Source organism: Austrofundulus limnaeus, unplaced genomic scaffold (assembly GCF_001266775.1).
Source record: "Austrofundulus limnaeus strain Quisiro unplaced genomic scaffold, Austrofundulus_limnaeus-1.0 Scaffold1654, whole genome shotgun sequence".
In the NCBI taxonomy this organism is placed as follows: domain Eukaryota; kingdom Metazoa; phylum Chordata; class Actinopteri; order Cyprinodontiformes; family Rivulidae; genus Austrofundulus; species Austrofundulus limnaeus.
In genome coordinates, this window is record NW_013954056.1 from 1 (window position 1) to 22104 (window position 22104).

General features: G+C 38.0%; 2 protein-coding genes across 2 annotated transcripts; one reads left to right on the forward strand and one right to left on the reverse strand.

The window, feature by feature from the left end:
• The first annotated feature begins 486 nt into the window (after positions 1-486).
• Positions 487-21247, forward strand: rtf2 (replication termination factor 2). The gene is made up of 9 exons (XM_014033179.1): positions 487-648; positions 916-1010; positions 1181-1274; positions 1366-1505; positions 3847-3925; positions 15266-15376; positions 15502-15556; positions 16542-16616; positions 20221-21247. Exons 1-9 carry the CDS (start codon positions 580-582, stop codon positions 20415-20417), a joined length of 915 nt encoding a protein of 304 aa, XP_013888633.1. The 5' UTR covers positions 487-579; the 3' UTR covers positions 20418-21247.
• Positions 5910-16534, reverse strand: gcnt7 (glucosaminyl (N-acetyl) transferase family member 7). The gene is made up of 6 exons (XM_014033178.1): positions 15959-16534; positions 13037-13153; positions 9878-10133; positions 8828-9569; positions 7416-7511; positions 5910-7040 (listed from the first exon to the last, which is right to left on the reverse strand). Exons 3-6 carry the CDS (start codon positions 10082-10084, stop codon positions 6790-6792), a joined length of 1296 nt encoding a protein of 431 aa, XP_013888632.1. The 5' UTR covers positions 10085-10133; positions 13037-13153; positions 15959-16534; the 3' UTR covers positions 5910-6789.
• Positions 21248-22104: the final 857 nt, after the last annotated feature.

Consider the following 22104-nt stretch of genomic DNA (forward strand, 5'->3'; position numbering starts at 1 on the left):
TAGTAGTAGTAGTAGTAGTAGTAGTAGTAGTAGTAGTAGTAGTAGTAGTAGTAGTAGTAGTAGAAGTAGTCGTAGTAGTAGTAGTAATAGTAGTATTGAATGTTTTGGTATATGGAGCTGTAGATGCTAAATTGCAAGCAAAACAATTTTGTTAATCCAAATGTTCCTAGATATTTCATTTCTTTCTCTTTATTGGACTCCATACTTAAAAAATAAATAAATAAAAAACATTGATCATGTACTGTAAACATGCCAATAAATATATATTTTTTTAATTTAAAAAAATCATAAAATACCCAATTTCTACATGTTCATTACACTTCATATTTTATGTGAATTTCAAACTAAAAAGTGGTGCCAAGTAAATCCATACTCAGCGTAATGCTGCCACACAGCGGCAGAAGCACATAATTACAACCAGATGTAATAAGTTCGCTTCACCGCTAGATGGCGACACACGCGGCGGAGCTTGAAGGATCTCTCGTTGTTTGTTTACGACCCAGAACTTCCTGCCACCGATTAGCTTTGTTCTTCCTCGTAAGCTAGTCTTTTTAATTTACCTCCAAATCGGTTTTTAAGATGGGATGCGATGGCGGAACAATTCCAAAAAGACACGAGTTGGTCAAAGGTCCCAAAAAAGTCGAGAAGGTTTGTTAATCTTTTCTAATTTTGTTGAACGGGAAGTCAAGTGGTTCAGGAAACCTGTCGGTCGCTAACTAAGAGCTAAATAAATAGATTAGAAACTTCTAGTCGTATGTCTGTGACGTAGCTATTAACATTATATTTAGTTAGTTAGATCATGTTTTTTGTCAAATGCTAAATATATTTACTATTTGAGACACGAGTTTCCTGTTTAGCTTTCTGGCTGAAGACGAAGCTAATGTCATTATTGATCGTTATGTCTGATTTGTCAAGGTTGATAAAAATGCTGAACTAGCTGCCAAGTGGAAGTACTGTGCGTTGAGTCAGGAGAAACTCAGACGTCCCATTGTTGCCTGTGAACTGGGAAGGTAAGATATGACTTATTATTTCGTCTTTAATATTTTAAATCGCATTTAATTTTCTGTTTCTGTCCATATCTCCTGGTCAGAATGCTTATTAAACTATGTTTCTTTCAGCCTTTCTGTTTATTTATAACACTCCGTCTATTCTTAAAAACCTTACTCATGTTATGTTTTAGGCTTTACAACAAAGATGCTGTTATTGAATACCTTCTGGATAAGACCGCTGAGAGACCCAATTCTGAGGCTGTGACACACATTCGTGGAATCAAGGTATAGTGCTGTAATATAATTTTTTTGTGTGTCAAAACCCTTTTGTGTCTTTTTACTCATTGTGTTGATTTGTTCGTCTGCTTTTTTTCAGGATATAAAGGAGCTCAACTTGACTGATAACCCTGAATGGGAGGGAGAAAGAAGAAATGCAAAAGGAGACAAATATGAGGACATCCACTGCGGCATGTTCATTTGTCCTGTTGTCGGTTTGGAGATGAATGGCAAGCACAGGTAAACAACATTATTAAAGGGTGTTCTTGAGCCTCGTGGTTTATAATAAAGAGACTGTGACTTTAAACAAGAAATATTYACTAATAAAAAATGCACTCTGCATCTTTGCAGGTTCTTGAGCATGTCTTTTTCACAAAAACACTTTGGCTTTAAAGCTGAAACTTTGAGTCAAAGTATAGTCCTTTAGGCTGACAGAGTGCYCATGTAAACATATTCAGACACAAACATGATTGTGTGCATAAGCTTTGATTTAAAAACAAAACAAAAAAACCCACAAAAAAATTAAATATAGAACTGGTATAGATTAAACTTATATAGTTTCGAGCATCAAACCTCGTTAGGTTGATAAAGGATAGAGAGGGGAAACATACTAGTGAGTGAACAGAGAGTGTTGAGTAGATGGAAAGAGTATTTTGAAGAACTGATGAATGAGGAAAATGAGAGAGAGAGAGAGAGAGAGAGAGAGAGAGAGGAGGACAGAGCGGGGATAGATAGGGGATCAGGAAGTGCAGAGAATTAGTAAGGAGGAAGTGAGGGCAGCCTTAAAGAGGATGAAGAACGGAAAGGCAGTGGGCCCAGATGACATGCCTGTGGAGGTATGGAGATGTCTCGAAGAGAAGGCAGTGGATTTTTTGACCAGGTTGTTAAACACAATTCTGGAGAGTGAGAGGGTGCCAAATGAGTGGAGAAGCAGTGCACTGGTCCCCATTTTTAAGAACAAGGGTGATGTGCAGAGCTGCAGTAACTACAGGGGTATAAAGTTGATCAGCCACACCATGAAGGTATGGGAAAGAGTTGTTGAAGCGAGGCTAAGACGAGAGGTTCAGATCAGTGAGCAGCAGTTTGGTTTCATGCCCAGAAAGAGTACAACAGATGCAATTTTTGCTTCGAGAGTGTTGGTAGAGAAGTACAGAGAAGACCAGAAGCAGCTACACTGTGTCTGTGTGGATRTAGAGAAAGCATAACGTGTATGAAGACAGTGAGGTGTTCAGTCGGAGTGACAGATGGTTTGAAGGTGAAGGTAGGGTTACATCAGGGATCAGCTCTGAGTCTCTTCATGTTTGCAGTGGTGATGGACAGGTTGACAGATGAGGTCAGGCAGGAGGCTTCATGGAACATGATGTTTGCAGATGACATTGTAATCTGTGGTGAGAGGAGAGAGCAGGTGGAAGAGAACCTGGAAAGATGGAGTTTTGCATTGGAGAGAAGAGGAATGAAAGTCAGTAGAGACAAGACAGAATATGTATGTGAATGAGAGGGAGGGAGGTGGAGAGGTGAAGATGCAAGGAGTAGAGGTCAGAAAGGTGGAAGACTTCAAATATCTGGGGTCAACCGTCTAGAGCAATGGACAGTGCAGAAAAGAGGTGAAGAAGAGGGTGCCGGCAGGATGGAGTGGGTGGAGACGAGTGTCAGGGCTGTTGTGTGACAGAAGGATAGCAACAAGAGTGAAAGGGAAGGTTTACAAGACCGCAGTGAGACCTGCTATGATATACGGTTTAGAGACAGTGGCACTGRCTAAAACACAGGAGGCTGAGCTGGAGCTGGCATAGATGAAGATGCTGAGATTTTCGTTACGAGTGATGAAGATAGACAAGATTAGAAATGAGCAGATCAAAGGGACAGTGAAGGTGGAGCAGTTTAGAGATATGGCTAGAGAAGCCAGGTTGAGATGGTTTGGACATGTGCTGAGGAGGGATAGTGGATATATTGGACAAAGGATGCTGGAGATGGAGCTGCCAGGCAGAAGGAGAAGAGGAAGATCACAGAGAAGATTCATGGATGTAGAGAAAGAGGACATGGAGATGGTTGGTGTAACAGTAGAGGAGGCAGGGGATAGGATGAGATGGAGGCGGATGATCCGCTGCGGCGACCCCTAAAGGGAACASCCGAAAGACAAAGAAGACGAAGAAGTTTTGAGCATCAAACCACAATCACATTCCACCAAATATTGTTTGTTTCCTAGGAATATTSTGAGTCATGTCTTGCTTTGAGAAGTCCAAAACTTTCTGTTTATGTTGTTTTCAAACTAACAACTTGAGGGACACTTTCATTTGTTCACTTCAAAAATAAACTTTCCTCAAGAAAACAAATGATAGTTGTAGCCAYTTGAAGATAATCTGCCTCGTCTGATCATTGAACATGACATGGTGGGCATCAACTGACTAATTAATTTTTCGGACATTTTTTTTTRTTGCTAGACCCAAGGACATACAGACATTGTTTTTGATAAGATATACATTGRATTTTATAATTGTGTTCATCGAGAAAATCGACTTTGATACCAGAAAAACCATAATATGAGAAATAATTTCTGTTGAATATGTGAACTTTTCTTTTTCAGGTTCTGTTACTTGCAGACCTGTGGCTGTGTGTTTTCAGAGAGGGCCCTGAAGGAGGTCAAGACAGAAATCTGCCACAAGGTAAGAATTATTATGTAAATACAAAGTTTAGTTTCTACAMCTTTGCAAATCTCATATCAGGTTTTCCTATTGCAAATAAAGAATCTAACAGGAATTAAAAATAAAAAAACAGTTGCAAGGTGGCAATAATAGTTTCACAATTTCACTTCTAGGAAAAGAGCATTAGAGATTTTAAAATACTAGGATTCTGTAAAGTGTAACATTTAAGACACTTGATAGAAAACATATTACACCTTTACTATTTAAATAAATATAAGACTGCTAATAAAAACAAAGATCAAATGTGTCAGACTGAATATTATCATTTAAAAATGCATAATTAAAAAATGCTGTTTAGGAAACTAGCTTTAGTGAACAGAAGCACAAAACTCTTCTGTAGTTTCATGAGAAGCAGATGCCCTACATAAATTGATAAATTTAGATGCACCATACTGTTTTATGTACTTTTTAGCTTGTCCATTGTTTACATTTTAGGTCCATTTTTTTCTCTTGAAGTATTTTCTGACCTAATGGAAGCCCCATGGGCGTTTCACAGAAGCAGCTCTTTAAACTATTTTTAGATCTGACGTCAGGATTTGTGGTTTTTTAAAGGCAATAGTTCCCATGCACAYACTATTTTGAGAAATTCGGCAGCAAATGATAGCCAGTCTTCTTGTTMTTGTCCCAAGAAAAAATACATCTCAGGTTCACTTTTTTGAGTTTGTCGGGAAAATAAAACCACTAGAGAAGTTGTTCGTCTTATGGGAGGTCTATGTGCAAATACGTACTTTGCTATTATGACATTGTCATGTAGTATTTAATGTTGTTATTTTATTTTGGCTGCGTGTCCTTGTTTGGTTTAAACRCATACTTTAGCTGTTCATAAATTTGTACTCATAGTTGTCAAATGCTGAGCATGGGAAAATATCTAGTAATGCTAAATATCCAGACACTACTTATCCATTTTTAGTGAGTGCATATGTTTTTTTTTTCTCTGGGACAGCAGGATTATGCAAAAATTCWAAAAAAWTTCCATGACAAAAACATGACAGAACAAACTGGACTTTCAGGGTTAGGGTTAGCTTCATGGTGGTGATAGAAAAGGACTTGTTATTGAAACGGAAACGCTATGAGGACATATACTGTATAACAGAGGAACTGAGCTCTTCTTGAGGAAAAAAAGGAGGATGGATTTTATAAACAGATAATAAAAGATTTTGGTGAGTAAAATATATTTTATTTAAATGTTTTATTTAGTTGTCAGTTTATTATCATCAGAATCAGAATCAGGTTTATTGGCTAAGTATGTTGACACACACAAGGAATTTGCAGTTTAGAACATCCGTCCGGAGAAACACACASACGACAAACATGGTGGAACGAATATCCAGGGTTCTTCGCAGCCTGCTTTTTCCTGCTTTGAGTCTTAACCGTGCCTCTGTGTTGCAAAAAATGCCAATGTTCCAAATCCAGTTATCTCCTCGCTCTCTTACCGTATGAAACTTCACCCAGTTATGAACACTCCTCACGGGTACGCTGCTGAACTGTGATCCTAGTCAAAATCACATCCAGTCTGCGACTTATATCCCCCAGCAATGCGTGCCTTTCCATTATGGGAGATTCCATCCAGGGTCCCTGACAGCTTTTCACAGGCCCTGACTGCTGTCAGGATCGTTTTAACTTTCCGACAAACCAGGACTCCTCCACAGCCGATCAGCAGGAATCCGATTATCATAAATCCGAATATAAACACATCTTTGACGTCTTCAATGGAAAGTGGTGCTAGGCAGATCAGGTTCCACCCCCAGCTCCCGGTCACATGCCCGGCCCCGACTGTTCCACTGGGACAGCTGCGCTCCCCTCGCTCCAATTTCAATGTGGAAAAAATAGTGTCAATTGCATTCAGAGACCAGTTGACCAGATCCATAATTATTTTGTTGTTGAATGATAGGTAGAAGAAAGGCTTGATCCAGCAGCAAAGCAGGAAAAAGGGAGGTTCGGGAGAGAGAGCAAAAAGCGTCCAACTCCTCTGAAGGCCAAGCAGGAAAAAAAAGATGCTGTGTTTAAATGTATGTGGCACAGCTGTCGCTGCACTTGGAGAAAACTTGTTAAATGTGTCACTTCAGTAATGATTTGTATTCTGATCCCTTGTCTGTGGTTCAACTGAGACACCTGTCTGTGGTGTAACAGCATATACTCTTCTTTTCTGTGTATTATTGGTAGTTTTTGCAGCCGTGACATCATGTCAAGTTGTACAGATTCTCTGTAAATTATACAGATTTTCCKCAATTCCGCATACAGTCCTACAGGACAATCTTTTTCTAAAAGTTTGCTTCAAATTCATGAAGTGTCAGATTTGGCAGCCTGGCTTCATTTTGCCCTCCTTGCTCCTACTGCCGCTGCAGACTCTGTTATCACTGCATCTCCGCAGCTGACAGCCGCACCCACCACCCCCTGCATCTCCGCGTGTCAGTTCCCCCCATTGGCCTAGGTGTAAAATGTACAGCCCGCCACTGCAATTTATTCTACATTCACTGTTGTTAATTTTTTTATTGAAAACAAAGAGAAACAAGTTACAAAGCACAATATTACATGAGGACAGAAGTAAAAACAAAGGGCAAAAATGTCTTTATTGTTAACATTTTTTTCCATTTTTAAATCAGTGTTGTACTGTCCTAAACATGTGGTAAATATACAGTATATAGTATATTTAGAAACTGAGCATCCTACAGAATTAAATAATTAACCTATTATTTTTAAATATCTTATGTTAAATACATATACAACCAGAGTATAAATTCTTGAAAAAGAAAAATAGATAAACATGTTTGCAATTGGACAGTGCAGTCCTCTGACTATTCCAATAACCTACCATAACAGTGATTTCAGTGTCCAGCACTGCTGTTGCTGAAACCACTATCACTGCTGCTCGCTGTATATTGTGCAGCTATCAGCCATGATGCTTCTTCAGGAACAGATGCCTGGTTCAGCACTTTGTTTCTGTGCCACTGTTCCAGACAGTCTAAAGCTTCGGGATAGGTATTGCTCTCAAACTTATTGGCAAACATGCTGCCACTGCTGATGATCCATGGGAGATCTTCCAGTCCGTAGATACAGATGTTTCGTACATAATGGCCTGGAAAATGAAAGCAGTAATTGAGGACATATGTTTGTATAGTTTTGTTTTGTACTATTTGACAGCTGCATGTTTGTTGATTGGTTTGTGTGGTTCATTGTACATAGTCTTTTTAAGCTTAAGCTTAATTGGTTAGATGTGTCAGTGTTTGAAAATGTCTCAAGCAAGGAGTGTAAATTCTTGTCTATTAGTTGGATAAAGAGTTAAACATAATAATGAAAGCAATGAGGGAAAAAAAAGGAAAAAATTTGTTTTTAGTTTAGATGAAAAAATTTCAGTCAAATTTAGTAATGACTTTCTTAACGGGTTTACCAGACTTCAAGCTGTGATAGGGAATTGCAACACAACAGACAATGATATAAATATTAATGGTACCTTTGCAACCATCATGCATTTTTCCCTCCTGGTCTCTCCACTTGATTGCCCGGATAGCTCCTTCCCAATCTCCATCAATCCGACTGCCAGGAGCTTCTTCATATAATTAGACAAAATAAAGAATTATTTTGTGGCCTAACTAAAATACATCTTTTTCTGTTTGATACCCCCCAGGTATGCTGAACAGCTTGTATGTRTCTATAAAAGCTTAAAATGATAGCTTTGCTTAATCTTTAGTGTTCCACTGGTGTTGATTCTCACCACCTTTTGATATTTTTGATATTCCATTAGAAAATGTTTGTTCTGATCATTTCTTCCTTTAAGAGGGATTGCATCAAGTACGAATTTATTAGTTGATTTAATTATTTTTTATATATAAGATTACCACTTCTGGGGTGTAATTAATAATGGTATAGACATTTATAGTGTATTTATTTGTTTTTTAATCCGTTATTCATTTGTTTATGTCCATGAAATTACCATTTACCTAAAACCCAACAAGATTTCTTGATGTACCTGCACATCAGCAGCCAAGCTAATAATAGTCCGTTTCCTGTTATCAGCCAAGCAGTCAATATGTCAATGCTTCCTTTTTCCAGTAAATTGAATCTTAATCTTAAAGCCACTCCTTGTGTTTTTCTAAAGATGTGATCTAAATGGTGCCATTACCTATTTCTAAACAACATTAATCCCAGATTTAACAATCAAGTTGCCTATGCACCTAAAAAATAAGCGTGTTTTTCTTGTGTTCAGCAGTTTGTGGTTTAGTATCTCTTATAGCATTAGTTAGGAAAACTATAGTTTTATGACTTTCTAAATTCATACGATTTTATTATTATTTTTATTTTTTCAGTTTTTGGAATCTGTTTTGATAACTAATTTGTGAATGCTAGTTTCACAGTTATACCCGTTTACACAACTGCACTGCAAACTAATGCAATATTTATTGTGAAAATGCATTCACATGACCACAATGAATCAGTCTGCCATGTCAGGCTTCAGTCACTGCACTTGTGGTCCGACCTCTCTTTCCTGGACCAGTCATGCTGTACTGGCAGTAACAATACCTCGGACATTGACCTCATTGGTAGATGTCTCATGTATTTTTCAGGGGAAATGAAATATCCAAAAAAAAAAAGGGGAAGCAATTTTACTCTTGTTCTTTTGCTTTCCCTCTCAGTCCTTCAAAATTAATCACAGAATGAACTTCAAAATGCTCGTTTGAGATGTGTTATGATTCTCATCAGTTTTTAAACTTCATCCATTCATTTTCTTTACCCACTACTTCTTTTCGGGGCATGGAGATCTGGTGCCTATCTAATTTCAAAATCAATAATTACATTATTTTTTTAATCAGAATTTTGCATGTGGATTTTTGTGTCTGCATATTATTTTTTTGAAAAGCATATTACCTTTTATGTGATTGAGCGTCACCCAGTAGTGTTCATCTGGACTGAATGTGTCTTTGGACCATTCCAAGAGGTTGTGAGCTATTGGGTCCTTCAGAACAAAGTCCACAAAAGCCCTCGTTAGAGCATAGTATGCTGTTCCAAAGTAAATTTGTAGATTATGAGGAGGAGGACCTTTTCTCAGTCGTGGGCGTTTTAAAGTCATATGTGACCCTTTGATTTCTTCATACTGGAATTGTGTCCTATACCTCATGGTCCAAGGCTGTTTGATCCCTGGTGTCATGTTTTTGTCTTTCCACTGTTTGCTCTTCAAGTATTGCACCAGCTCCAGATTGCTCTTGACGGGGAAATCCTGTCCACATAAGTTTACCACTTTCTTCCAAGCTGTCTTTGACTTCGATAGATCCTTCATGCAGTTCAAATCAGCTTGCAAGCGGGAAAACCCAGCATATGTCACTGTCTCGCTGCGGCTGGAGAGGAACACATTTGGAAAGCATCTGACAAGCTTTTGTATGGCCACCTGGTACTCCAGTGGAGCTTTTGCGTCAACGTGTATACAGTAAACGTTTTGTGGCATGTAAATGGCTCGCAACATGCGAACAAAAAGCTCCAGGTCTTTGTGAATAGTGATAATGAAAGCTAAAGGGTAGACCTCCTCTTCGCGACTTAGGGGTCTGCTGATAAAGTGCAAGTCTCTTATCAGCTGTGAACACTGCAGATAACTATTGASGATATAGCTCTTGACCTGTAGACAAACAAAAACAATAAATACATTAAAAACTGGATCAGCTGAGGCTACTTTGTGACACAGTTCCATTTTTAGCACTCTTTAATTTTTCCATCATTTGTCTGATATCCAGTTAATGCTATGTAAATACTGATGCGAAACATTACAGTTTAAAAGGGCAAATGAATAGGGACACTGTTGTTCACTGAATTACATCATCATACTGAAAGTTACAAGTGAAATGGAAAGTTAATGAAAATTTGACCCAGAAGTTTTTATACATGCCATTTATTATACAACCCTCCCGAATGTGTGGGGGAGCGTACCTGGCAGTCAAGCTGATACCATAATCCTTTGTTCTCTGTACCAGACAGAAAAGGTCTACACTGGGTGGAGAASGGTCTGCAGCTTGGAGTTGGTAGACTGTTTTGTTCAGTTGGCGTTCTAGTCTTCAGATAAATTAATGAACATGTAATAATACTCATCCCAAGGCACAACAGGAAGGTGCACTTTGTCCTTCCAAGCTGGCACATAATAATCCAGATTCTCTGTAGTATGCCAGCACCGCTGAAGTTAAAGCCCCTGCAACAAAAATATCTAGTTATATTATTTGCAGAAGATTCCCAGATCCTTGGGGGATGATAAATGAGGTTAAACAAGTAGGTTGTATCTAATTATTGAAGCCAGTTTTTCGTCTAAGGCACTGAATCTAGTCTAATAATATCTGATATCTGACATGTTACACTTTCATTATTTCTGGTTCTTTGTCAAAATGCCTGTATTGCTACATTATACATTAGTTTTTCTGAACTGGTTGACATTTAGAGCTCTTGAATAATAATAAAACAAAGTTCTTAAATGGTAGAGATTACAATATGTTCTGCTCCATATTGCATCATGCATCACAAACTCTACAGTTAAAGGAGCCACAATCAATAACAATAAAACAAGGTTATCAACATTTGTTAGACCTTAAGCAACGTAAAAAGAAAAAAATAATTTAGTTAGTTTTTCCCCTTTGTAAGTTAGAATGCTTTTTCAGGGTTGACCACATCCTTTGTATAGTTCAGCCACAAAACTTCCCCTATTCAAGCCGAGTTTTATTTCTGATTGGTTTAGCCCTTGAACAACATACAATAAAAAATGGCAATGTTTTAGTGAAAATACTACAAAAACAACAAAATTAATTAATAGCAACAGAAATGTTTTTGCAACCTGACAGGCTGCATGCTGACCCATTTGTTTCTCTCAACCAAATTGAAATTTTTTAGGCTGTCTTGTGATGAATGTGTAGATATTTACAAGTAGTGTTTATATCTGTGGCTAAAACATTTAACATGTATGAATATCTACAACAGATTACATTTAGTAAATTAGAGACATTTACTGTTTATTTTATTCTGATGAAAATGGAAAAAACGTATTATTTCTTTTAAGTTTCGTAAGTTAACTATGTCAACTTCAAACAAGCAGTCACAACGTGGAGGAAAAAAAGAGAAATCAGCAGTGGTGGTTTGGTTTGATGAGTTATAAGCTGTTCAGAGGAAATAAGACTGCCAAGCTTTTTGTCTGTGTTTTGACCAAAGAGATTTAATTAAACTATGACACCTACATTTTTTTTTTCATTTTGTCCGATCCCATTGATTCTGTGTGTTTTAAACTCACAATATTACTTACTTTTAAATATTTTAGTTTTTCTGGCTTTATTATACCTTATATCTGTCTATATTTTGCTTAATGTTCTTACTTGATTCCCACATACACCAAATATTCAGATTCCCACAGGGGATGGGGATACTGTGGAAATGTGTACACCTATAGTCTGCACTTTAGATGCTTCTCCCAATGATTTTAATCTTACAGATGCTGGCATAGAATACTGCAAATGCTCAAATAAATATTTTATTTTCTCAGTCAAGATTCATTTTGTGTTTATGTAAGACGATTGTTATTCTACAATCCGTACACTCCACTGGAAGATCACTGTATTTGTTGGTTGTGTTTATCATGATCTACACCTTGTCTGCAGTAAAGGTCTGTCAGAGCATTAAAAAGGAGGAAATGGCGTCTGGTGTGTTCAAGACTTCAGTCATTGCCAACAAAGGGTTTTCAACAAAGTATTAGAAAAGAACATTTTATTTATAACTATTTAATTTGTCCAATTACTTTTGAGCCCCTGAAACGAAGGGATTGTGTTTAAAAATGCTATAGTTCCTCACATTTCTAAGCAATCATTTTGTTCAACCCACTGAATTAAAGCTGAAAGTCTGAACTTCAACTGCATCTGAAATGTTTTGTTCAATATTCATTGTGGAAATGTATAGAATTGAAATTAAGAAAAAGTTATTTCTGTCCAAATAGATATGGGCCTAACTGCAGCAGTTTACAGCTGCTGTTTGTTTGTGGGCCTTTCCGTCTGAAGTTTAGTCTTTAACAAGTGAAATTCTCATTGGGTTGGGATCTGGTAACTTACTTGGCTATTCAATAAATTTCCACTTATTTACTTTAATAAATTTCTGGGTTGCTTTGGCTTTATATATTGGGCCATTGTCCATTTACATATTATGAAACGCCGACCAATCTGTTTGGCTGGATTTGTGCACACTGTATGTCTCTGAATGCCTCAGAATTCATCCGGTTGCTTCTGTCCTGTGTCACATCATCAATAAACACTAGTGACCCAGTGCCACTGGCAGCCATGCATGCCCAAGCCATCACACTGCTCTGCTGTGTTTTACAGATGATGTGGTATGCTTTAGATCATGAGCTGTACCTCACCTTCACCATACTTTTTTTCTTTCCATCATTCTGGTAGAGGTTGATCTTGGTTTCATCTGTCCAAAGAATGTTGTTTTAGAACTGGGCTGTTTTTTATGTTTGTTTGTTGTTTTTTTTTTGTTGTTTTTTTTTAAAGTCCAATCTACCCATTTTGTTTTTTATGCTTAAGTGTGGCTAGCATTGTGCTGGGAACCCTCTTTGTTTACTTTTATGCAGTCTTCTCTTCATGGTAGGTTTGGATATTGTACATCTACCTCCTGCCTGGAGAGTGTTATTCACTTGGTTGGCTGTCGTGAAGGGGTTTGTCTTCATGGAAATTATTTGCAGTCATCACCATTGTTGTCTTCCTTGGGTGTCCAGGTCTTTTTGCATTGATGAGTTCACCAGGGTGTTTCTTTCTTTCTCGGGATGTACCAAATTGTAGATTTTGTTGCTTCTTCTATTGTAGCATGTTAAGAAGCTGAACTTCTAAACCCTTTCTCCAGTTTTAATGTGGATAGCCTCAAATGAAAGCTGAAAGTCTGGACTTGTCCATGTTCAATATATAACTATAACATAAATATGTTTCAGTAAATGGGTTAAAAAACAACTTTGTGTCAGTGTCCAAATAGATAAGAACCGAACTGTATGTAATAAACACAAATGTGGACAAATTTGTAGTTAAGATAAGCGAAGACAAAATGTAAAAAACAAGGCAAGGCACTTACCTTGAAGACAGACCAATCTGTCTCTTGTATAAGTAAAACTTTACACACACTTGTTTTGTTGATTCCTGGAAACTAAACTGGTCCTCTGAGCTGAGCTGCTAAAATCCATCAGGAGTCCTGCGGTGAACAGAGGTCATTTTCATTAGTCCCATCAACAAGAATACAAAAAATCATCAGCAGCTAATATTTTAGCTTTAACTTTGGTTGTAAAGTTCACTTTGTGATACTGTGATTTTGTAGCCGAGTTCTCCGAGCGTTGGTTTTTCTCAGAATCATGAAGCACTTCTTGTTATTCTGTAGTTAGACTCATAGCTGATAAAGTCACTCCCTACCACATCCTCATGAGACAAGCTCCATCCCTGCCTGGTTACCAGCAGTAACACCCAATCACACTCGCGAGTCAGGAGCATACTCAGATCATACACACACACTCTCATGAAGTTTTTTTTTTCCACTCTCCTCCCACGTACAGTTTCCTACTCACTTGTGCAATGCATCGTTTTTTTTTTTTGCTTCCACTAGATCTTCATTGTTCGTCAGAACACCTTTTCAGGATTTTATTCTTCTTTTTTGTCCATCAAACCTTATTAAATTCCAGGTTTTCTGTCAATTTAAAAATATATATAATGCCTCTTAGTTAAATAAGCTTGCTATTTCTCTTGTTCGCCTTTTTAGTTGACAGGCAGCTGTAGCAGTCTGCAGTTTTTGCTGATATGCTGATGATAAGGTGCTCAACTCATCGTTGGTCTGTGTTGCTGTGGTAAAGGCAGCAGCAGAGTTACTGACATTAGAACAGCACCCTCTGAGTTTGTTTGCTGCTTGCTCAGCTTCTGAGATTATTCCTCCTGTGTTGAAAAGAGCACATGGCTGGAGCTCCAACTCAGACAATGAACCTCTTGCTGGTTGCTCCAGTTTAATATTTGTGTTTGTATATGGGTGTGATTTCCCTTTTTTCTGAAGCAGTTGTGCTACTTTTGTTATTGTTGCAGAACACAGAGAAGGTTTATTGTTTCTTTTCTTAATTTAGCATACCTGGAGATCCGTTTGAAGTTAGAACTTTGAAAAGAAAAAGCATAAAAAGTATCTTTCAACCCATTGCTGAAATTAATTTGAAGAATATTTGTATAATCAATCAAAAGGAAACTGAGGCTTTGTTTAACTGTAAAATAATAATAATTAAAAATAAAACATTAAACAAGAAAAATAGCGATTCAAGGACATCAAAAAAATTTCATCCTGAAAAGGTCCTGGCACAGAAAGCTCTTATTATAAAAAGCTGAAATGACCTTTTATGCAAGTTTTTGTTACAGCAGAGCTTCTCTCTGACTGAAAATACATCATCGGCTCATCTGTTTATTGTGCAGTGGGTGTGCAGTGTTGTACATTATGTTTAATTGGATTTAATTTGATGTGTGCATTGCTAATCAAATATTCCTGCTTTCACTCCAGAGTCTCTCTGGGGAAACCAAAATGTCTCCAGGAAATATGAAAATATCTTCACATATTTCCCTATTTGCTTATTCAATCTACCTAAACCCGACCACAGATCTTTTAGAAACAATATCGTAAATTTACATAATTCAGGACAAACAAACCACCACTTTGCAAGACAAAATAGAACTACTACTCCCTGTCACCTGTGCTGCTGAAACATTTTAGAGAGAAACTCAGTAAATCTTTTTTGGGCAAATGTCTGGTGTCAGTTTCACTTTCTAGTTGCACCAAATTAAAAAAAAGCGCTCTAGCATACCGGTAGTTTAATTTGAAGTAATTTGACCAGGACATGCATGAATGCATACGTACAGGTAGGATATTTTAACTGCAGCACCTTTACTGTCTGACATCACCAGACAGGTTTCCCTACTTTAGACAGTTTTAGTAAATTAGGAATATGTACTGTAAAGTTTACACTTTGCAGGTGAAATTTTAGTTCCAGGTAAATCTCAGTATTTATGAAATATATTTTGCAATAATAAGAGTTTCTTGCCAATGCTCAGGTGGCAATATATTAGGTTAACGACCCCCACCTCCTACATACGCACACATATACCCACAAAAAGCATTACCAACCATGGCCAATAGGGGCAGATAAAAGTTCTGCACTGCAGCTAGATGGTAAATTTTTACAGTTATAATATTTTCAACAAATGGACTCCCTTTAAACTTTCTGGTTGAGTATTTACGTGTAACATTCAGAGTTTTTATTTCAAATGTTTTCTTCCATTTCAGTGTGGGGATCCTTTTAAAGAAGATGACCTTATTGTCCTTAATGGCTCAAAGGAAGAGGTTGAGAAGCTCAGAGAGAAGATGGAGGAGAGGCGGGTAAAGGCAAAAACTAAGGTGAGATTTTTGTTTAACAAATACAAGGTGATGAAATGGGTCGAATGGTTTGTTAAACATCACACATTTGCTGTTCTGCTCTTCTGTTTTGTAATGAGGACTTTTCTTTTTTTTTTCTTTTGAAGAAAACCAAGAAGAGCAAGGCATCTGAAACCAAGTGCACAACCACAGAATCAAAAGGTTTGTCTGGAAATGAGTCATATGGTTAGCAAATACTTTTAGCACCGACAAAAAAAAAAAAAAAACATGCAGCTGAAACATGACATAAAATGCACTCCCTTATTTGTTTAATGCTTTGAATGTGATGTGGGATAGTATTGGTAGTAAATCATTTGAGGTCAAGATAATGCGACCCATTATCTGAACCTTCATGTTCTTCGTTGCTTTGTTTGTGGTTTTTGTATCCCTTGGAGGAAAACTGTTGATCTGCAAAGCATTTCCTTGTCCATTTTACAAACTCTATTTTCCAAGATTCACAGAACCTCTGTGCATGCAGCATGCTTTTTWAAGGGTTGCTTTAGTGTGTAATGAAGCTAAGCAAAGGTACACAACAATTGTGGTTTTGCTAATCATGTCACCCACCAGTGTTCTTTAAGTCCTCGTGGTTTTTGTGTTCACTTCTCACCTTGAATCATATAAAATGCTGCTGGGAAAGAAACTCCTGTGTGCTCAAATCAAAGCACTAAAGAAGAAGAAACAAATGTCACGATTTTTGTTCTCCTGCTGATGTTGAACACCTTGTTTATTAAGATAGAGTGGTCTTACAAAAACAGACGCTACAGACTGAAGAACAACGGAAAGTTTAACCTCGCTGTTGGCATTTTATCATTAAAATCAAACAATTGTAGTTAACTGAAAAATCATTATTATTTTAGTATTTTTATTTTAGTTATTTTCCTATCTTTACTTTCTTATCCGGTAAGAAAAAAATTGTCAAGTTAATTTATAAAGCATCTTTCACAGACAAATGGCAAAAAATACTTCATAGTAAAATACAATGTAATGAAAACAATACAATAAAAACAATGCTTGTCAACTAATTTATACAGTGTATTAGCTGTAGCCTCACCCAGCTAAGGTGAAATATGCTAGTTAGTGTTATTAGTTGCACTGAATGATAATCTGTTCATCTGCTCATTTTACCTGATTTGTGTTTCCCTCACAGAAGAGCCACAGTCTGCATCTGCAAATGTAGCRGAGACAACATCTCTGCAAAATGGAAATGAAGGCAGCCAATCAGGTAAGTAAACACGATTATCTTTTATAACCTTAAACAGAACGTTTGTTTGATCTAATGCTGGCACAGTTAAATATTTGGCTATATGTTGATGGATGAATTATTAACATGTGATGCTGATGATGGATCTTTAAATCCAGGGTGAATTTTAAAAGCTGTGCATGGGGTTTCATTTTATTATTTGTACTTGTTGGTTACTACACTTGATTTACACTTGATTGATTGACTTTAGATTCAGATTCTCTTTATTTTCATTTAAGCATAACATCAGGGATGCGATGTAGAACGAAATGCAGTTAAGAACACTCATTCAAGGAAAACACACCTAACAAAACATGGGGGAATAGGTCATGCGGCGACTGTATCGCGCTACCTGTAACAGCTGAAAATACACAACAGGAAAGTTGAGTTAAAATAATTGCTCTGATCCTGTGTTTACATCAGAAACATAGAATCATATGGACAAAAAAACGACTCGCGAGAGAGCAAGACAGCCTGGGGTAGGGAGGGAGCTTAGGTCAGATAACACATGAGCAGGGGTGGGGATCAGTGGAGTCGGTGACATTGAGGGTGGGTGTCCGTGTTAGGACCCGACCATAGCCCCCCCAGAGTCCAGAGTCACATGATGTTATCGTCTCTTGCTCGACACGCCAGAGTTCAGAGTCACCTCCTCCTCGGCCTTGGGTTCACAGGCCAGGTCCAACACAGGTGATGGGGTGGGAGGGAATCAAGCCCTTGTTGTCAAATCCTTAGGGAGTTTCAGATAAGCATGGCAATCAAGGCCAAGCCACTGCGACCCAATAGATAAACCCAATTGTTTTGAGACGAAACAGCCTTGAATTTCATGCTGCTTTTAATGTCTTTACTGCATCTCTGAAGTGGTGAAAAATTCCAATTTGCTGAGTTCCAGGGTCAACCTCGCCTCTTCAGCCAGAGGCACACTCCTGTGCTGCAATCCAGTTTCCATCCAGTTTGCGATTTACGTCCCCCAGCAACTGAGTCTGTGTGCTCCCAGCCCGGCAGAAACCTTCCAGTTCACCCAACAGCTTTTCAACGGCCCGGACCGCTGTTAGGGTCGCTTTTACTTTTCGATAGATCAGGAATCCACCTCCACCGATCAGCAGAAATCCTGTTATCATGAATCCAAATATATACAAATCTTCCATGTCTTCAATGGAAAGTGATGCCAGATACATCAGGTTCCAGCTCTCCCCCAAGAACCACTGATCCACCCRGCAGCAACCATTCCACTTGGACAGCTTTGTTCCCCTTGTRCCCAGGGCCGGATTAACACTTCGCTTTACACTGGGCAACAATATTCAAGGGTCCCATCATCACGACCCCAGGATTACCATAGTTTTGCAAAATACAGAGTAAATTATTGCAATATAGAGTAAATACATTCAATACTTCAAATTCTAAGTGTATTTTGATGTACAAATGCTCATAGAACTACAAATACACTACGATGTCCTCTTGTCAAGGACACTCCTTCACATGATGCTATGAAAACAAAACACATCAGTATAATCTGGTAAACATGACCCACTACATTGAGATCGAGGGAAGTGTCCTCCATTTACACAAAAGCAACGCTTGACATTACGCAACCCTCTCAGTCACCTGACCCGCCTCATGTGGACTGACCAATGAGGAGAAGATCTCAACTCACGTTCACAGTGACAGGAAGCCTCTCTGTGCAGTGCAAGAGCTCCAGCAGACAGTTTCACAAATGCAGGAGAAAACCAGATATTTAGCTGGTGCCTTCACTCAAGGGTGTAACCATCATCTCAAAAGTGAGGAGGACACATTTTTTAGAGGTCTATTGAGTGTTTTATCATCCTCTCTTATTAAATCACACACCTCTCCTTAGTGGCTAAAACACATATAATTACTAACAGCCACAGTACAGTTCCACTGACTGACTTTAGTTCTTTAAAATATTTACTTACAAAATCTAAAGTTTTAGCAGCCAAAAGGTAGTAAGATGGAAAACAACATTACTGTGAGCAAACATAGACTTTAATAAGAACACTAGACTAAGCCCCGRCCATCCCATCCACTGTTAGTGTCTGTGACAGCATGGAGGAGTAGAAACAGACCATCAGGGCAATGGCTCACAGCCACCATAGAAACTAAGAGATAAACAGCAAGCTGAACCGGATGTGTTTCACAAATTATCGGTCATGTTTTTACAATAAAATAATAACTGTTAATTTCATTCAACAATCATGTAAAACAGCAGATATATATACCAGAAAAAAATATATAATTTATAGGTAACAATGATCTAAACCAGTCCTGAAGTCAGTCAGTAACTTGGACTTTAGCTAGTTGAAAAACCTGCGTGCACAGCGAAATGCTCCCGTCACACCTGTCTTTCAGGAGGAGAGAGTTCAGTCACTCACACAGAGTTGGACAGATCTGTTTGATAACGACGCTCTGAACACATTTAATATAAAGTTAGGTTTTACAGACCAAACTCTCTGGTAGTTCAGGAGTAAAGTTCAGGAGTAAAGTGCAGGAGGAGATGTTAGGACTGACCGCTGGAGTCGACCCGCTGCTTGCTTCAACCTTTGTCTCTGTTGAAAACCTCTCTGACTGAAAGTCCCGCCCTGCTCTGCTCTGATTGGATAAAACGGCTCTGGACTTCATCTGATTTGTTGAAGGCAGTGTCTGTTTAATCCTCGCATCAGGGTCCTGGTGGGGCTGTCCTTAGGGGCTTGGTGAGCACTGCTCAATCCAGTCACACCAGTGTGGCTGGATTATTTTTTTTTTAAGAAATCAGGTTCCATTTGCGACCAAACTGGTCACACTCTAGAGCCCCGCTAGCTGTTGTATTGACAGACAATCTCAGGTACAATCGTAGGTACGCAAGTGAGCTTTATGACATTCCATCTGATGCACTTTTACTTTTTTTAATTGCGCATGCACACCTGCGCACCGCTTATGTGCAACCCTGGTTATATTATTWGCTTCAGTTCTGCTCAGATCACACTGAGCTAAATAAGATCAAATCTTCTTACTTGTGTTGTGAAATGAGACGTTTTCCTGCTTCTCTTCTGTTAATAAATCCATAACACAATCTAGAGCTGGGCGACATGATCAAAATTTTATATCACGGTATTTTCAACATTTTCACCGGTTTCACGGTATTTGACAGTATTTTTCTTTTCATCACAGCTCAGCTGATAATAAAATGTACAAACCCTGCTTATTGAGGTTTTTTTCTTTTACTCTACCTCTGTCTGTGTCGCTGTTTCCCTCCTCTGTGTCTGTTCTTCTCTGACTGGTGGTTGGAGACAGTAGTCACGCATTTTGGTCCAGTCGTGAAGGAGGAGGGTTAAGAAAAGATTATGATCGGGTTTATTGTTTTATGTTATTTATTAAAGCTTATCAGCACGACTCACCTTGCACACCAGTCAATTCCAACTCCACTACGAACTACTTCTCAATCAATTTGTTCAACTTTTTGTTGATAGTGTACTGTATTTCTCCTTTAAAAACTGAGAAAAAGCTTCAGATAAGTAATCATCTATACATTTTTAATTGTTTCTGTTCCTTATGTTCATCCTGCTATTGCTTTTTTTGTTCTTCTCCTCCCCAGATGTGGCCGGACCATCCGGTGCCTCCACTTCCTCTAAAGGCACTAAATCGTCRACAGCCTCAGCTACCAAAAGATCCATCCAGGACATGGAGGAAAAGTCTGAGGCTTTTAAATCCCTCTTCACCTCACACAGCTCTGCCAAGCGCACCAAAGACCAGACGTCCAACTGGGTCACCCACACCCCGTATCACTTCTAGTATCCGTTCTTCAGGGCAAGGCCGCCATTTTTTGTAGACCGCTCCAGAAATTGAATAAAGTATATGTATATTTACACACACCATGTGCTMTTAACTTTTAATAAAGTCACCAGTGTGTGGACTTATTCTCAGTTGTCCTTCTCAATTCCCAGTAGCTCATAGGTCATTGTTGTGAACATTTTGTTAACTGCTCCCTAAACAGTTCAGACTGTGTTTGGTAACTTAATGCGTCCCTCATGTGTTCCCCCACACGTCTGCATTGTCGTCCTGCGGTGACTTGAGAATTGATGCCGGGGTTTTGTTTATCATCTCTTCTGTTCCCTTGTGTCCGGAGCACAGCTCCTTCACATGTTGGCTGGATTACTAAGGCTATTAAAAATAAATATAAACAAAGATTTTTGGATTTATTTTACACTTCAGTTGTAAAGGAAAACATTGAATTGTACTTTTGAAAAGTGGAGATTTTTTTTTAGTAATTGTTTATAATTAACGTGAACAAATACTTCCTTTTCTCAAAATTGTTTTTGCATAACTTTGGTTTTATTTTGGAAAATGTATTTAACAGAATATTTGAATGTTTGAAAAGGTCTGTTTTTCCTTTAAATTGTAAAACAAATTTAAACACAGTGTTTTATGTGCATAAATAAACACAATACACACAGTTAAAACCAACAGTTGGATGATGGGAAGCATATTTTAACTCCGTTTTGAGCATCACAGGTTTTAATATATATATTGTTTGGAAACAGAGACCACTTTGTTTTATCTGTTAAAAAAAGAAACACTTATTTGAGCACCAGTATATGTGAATAAATACATTTTCATTTATACCATTAGCTGTCTTTATTACATGTAAATACATCCATCTGTTTTCCTTACCTGATGCTTCTTTCCACACAATCTGTACCATAATTTACTCATCCACACATTCATTCAGCATGTTACATGTCTCTACAAAGCTAATCTGAGCAAATCATTCTATAAAGACTCAGAGACACTTCAACATGGGACTGAATYGTGGTGGAGTCGAAACCTCAACTCTCATTGGAGGATGTCAACYACTAACCAATCAGCCACAGCCACCCTATTTAGAGTTAATGTTGTATAGTTACCAGTAAACCCAACATGCATTCAGTAATTTCCTTACTTGATGTGCTATGCAGACTAAAGTAAATTATTGTTTCTTCCCTGATCCATAAACCTTGGTCCATATTTTTTAAAAAAGGCTGAATAGTCATTTAAATCAAAGATAACGTTCATCCTTCACCTTTGGCCACAAAAATTAAGTTGATGTTGCCTGAAGACAGTTTTAAAACCAGCTACTGCAGTAAATATGTTGGTCTGATACAGAAACAAACGTATGTCAGTGGAACCTCAAGGTCTGATGTTGCAATGAGAGGTTATGGCCACCAGGTGGCGGCAGAGACTTTCCAACATGAGCGACTTTGATCGCGCTGTAAAGGCTTATAAAAATCCCTTTACTGAAGTCAATTATCGTATTGTTTTCAGTTCTTTTTGATTGTTGTACGCAGCTAATTGCTTTTAAGTAAGGAAACACAGACGAGTTTCATTGGCGTGTTGTATTTTTTTTTTATACTTAACAAGTCTTTATGGTTTTAGGAGCAAAATAGATATTTTAAACTTTTTTTAACCTATCAGGATAACGAACTTTGGTACTGTATGTATA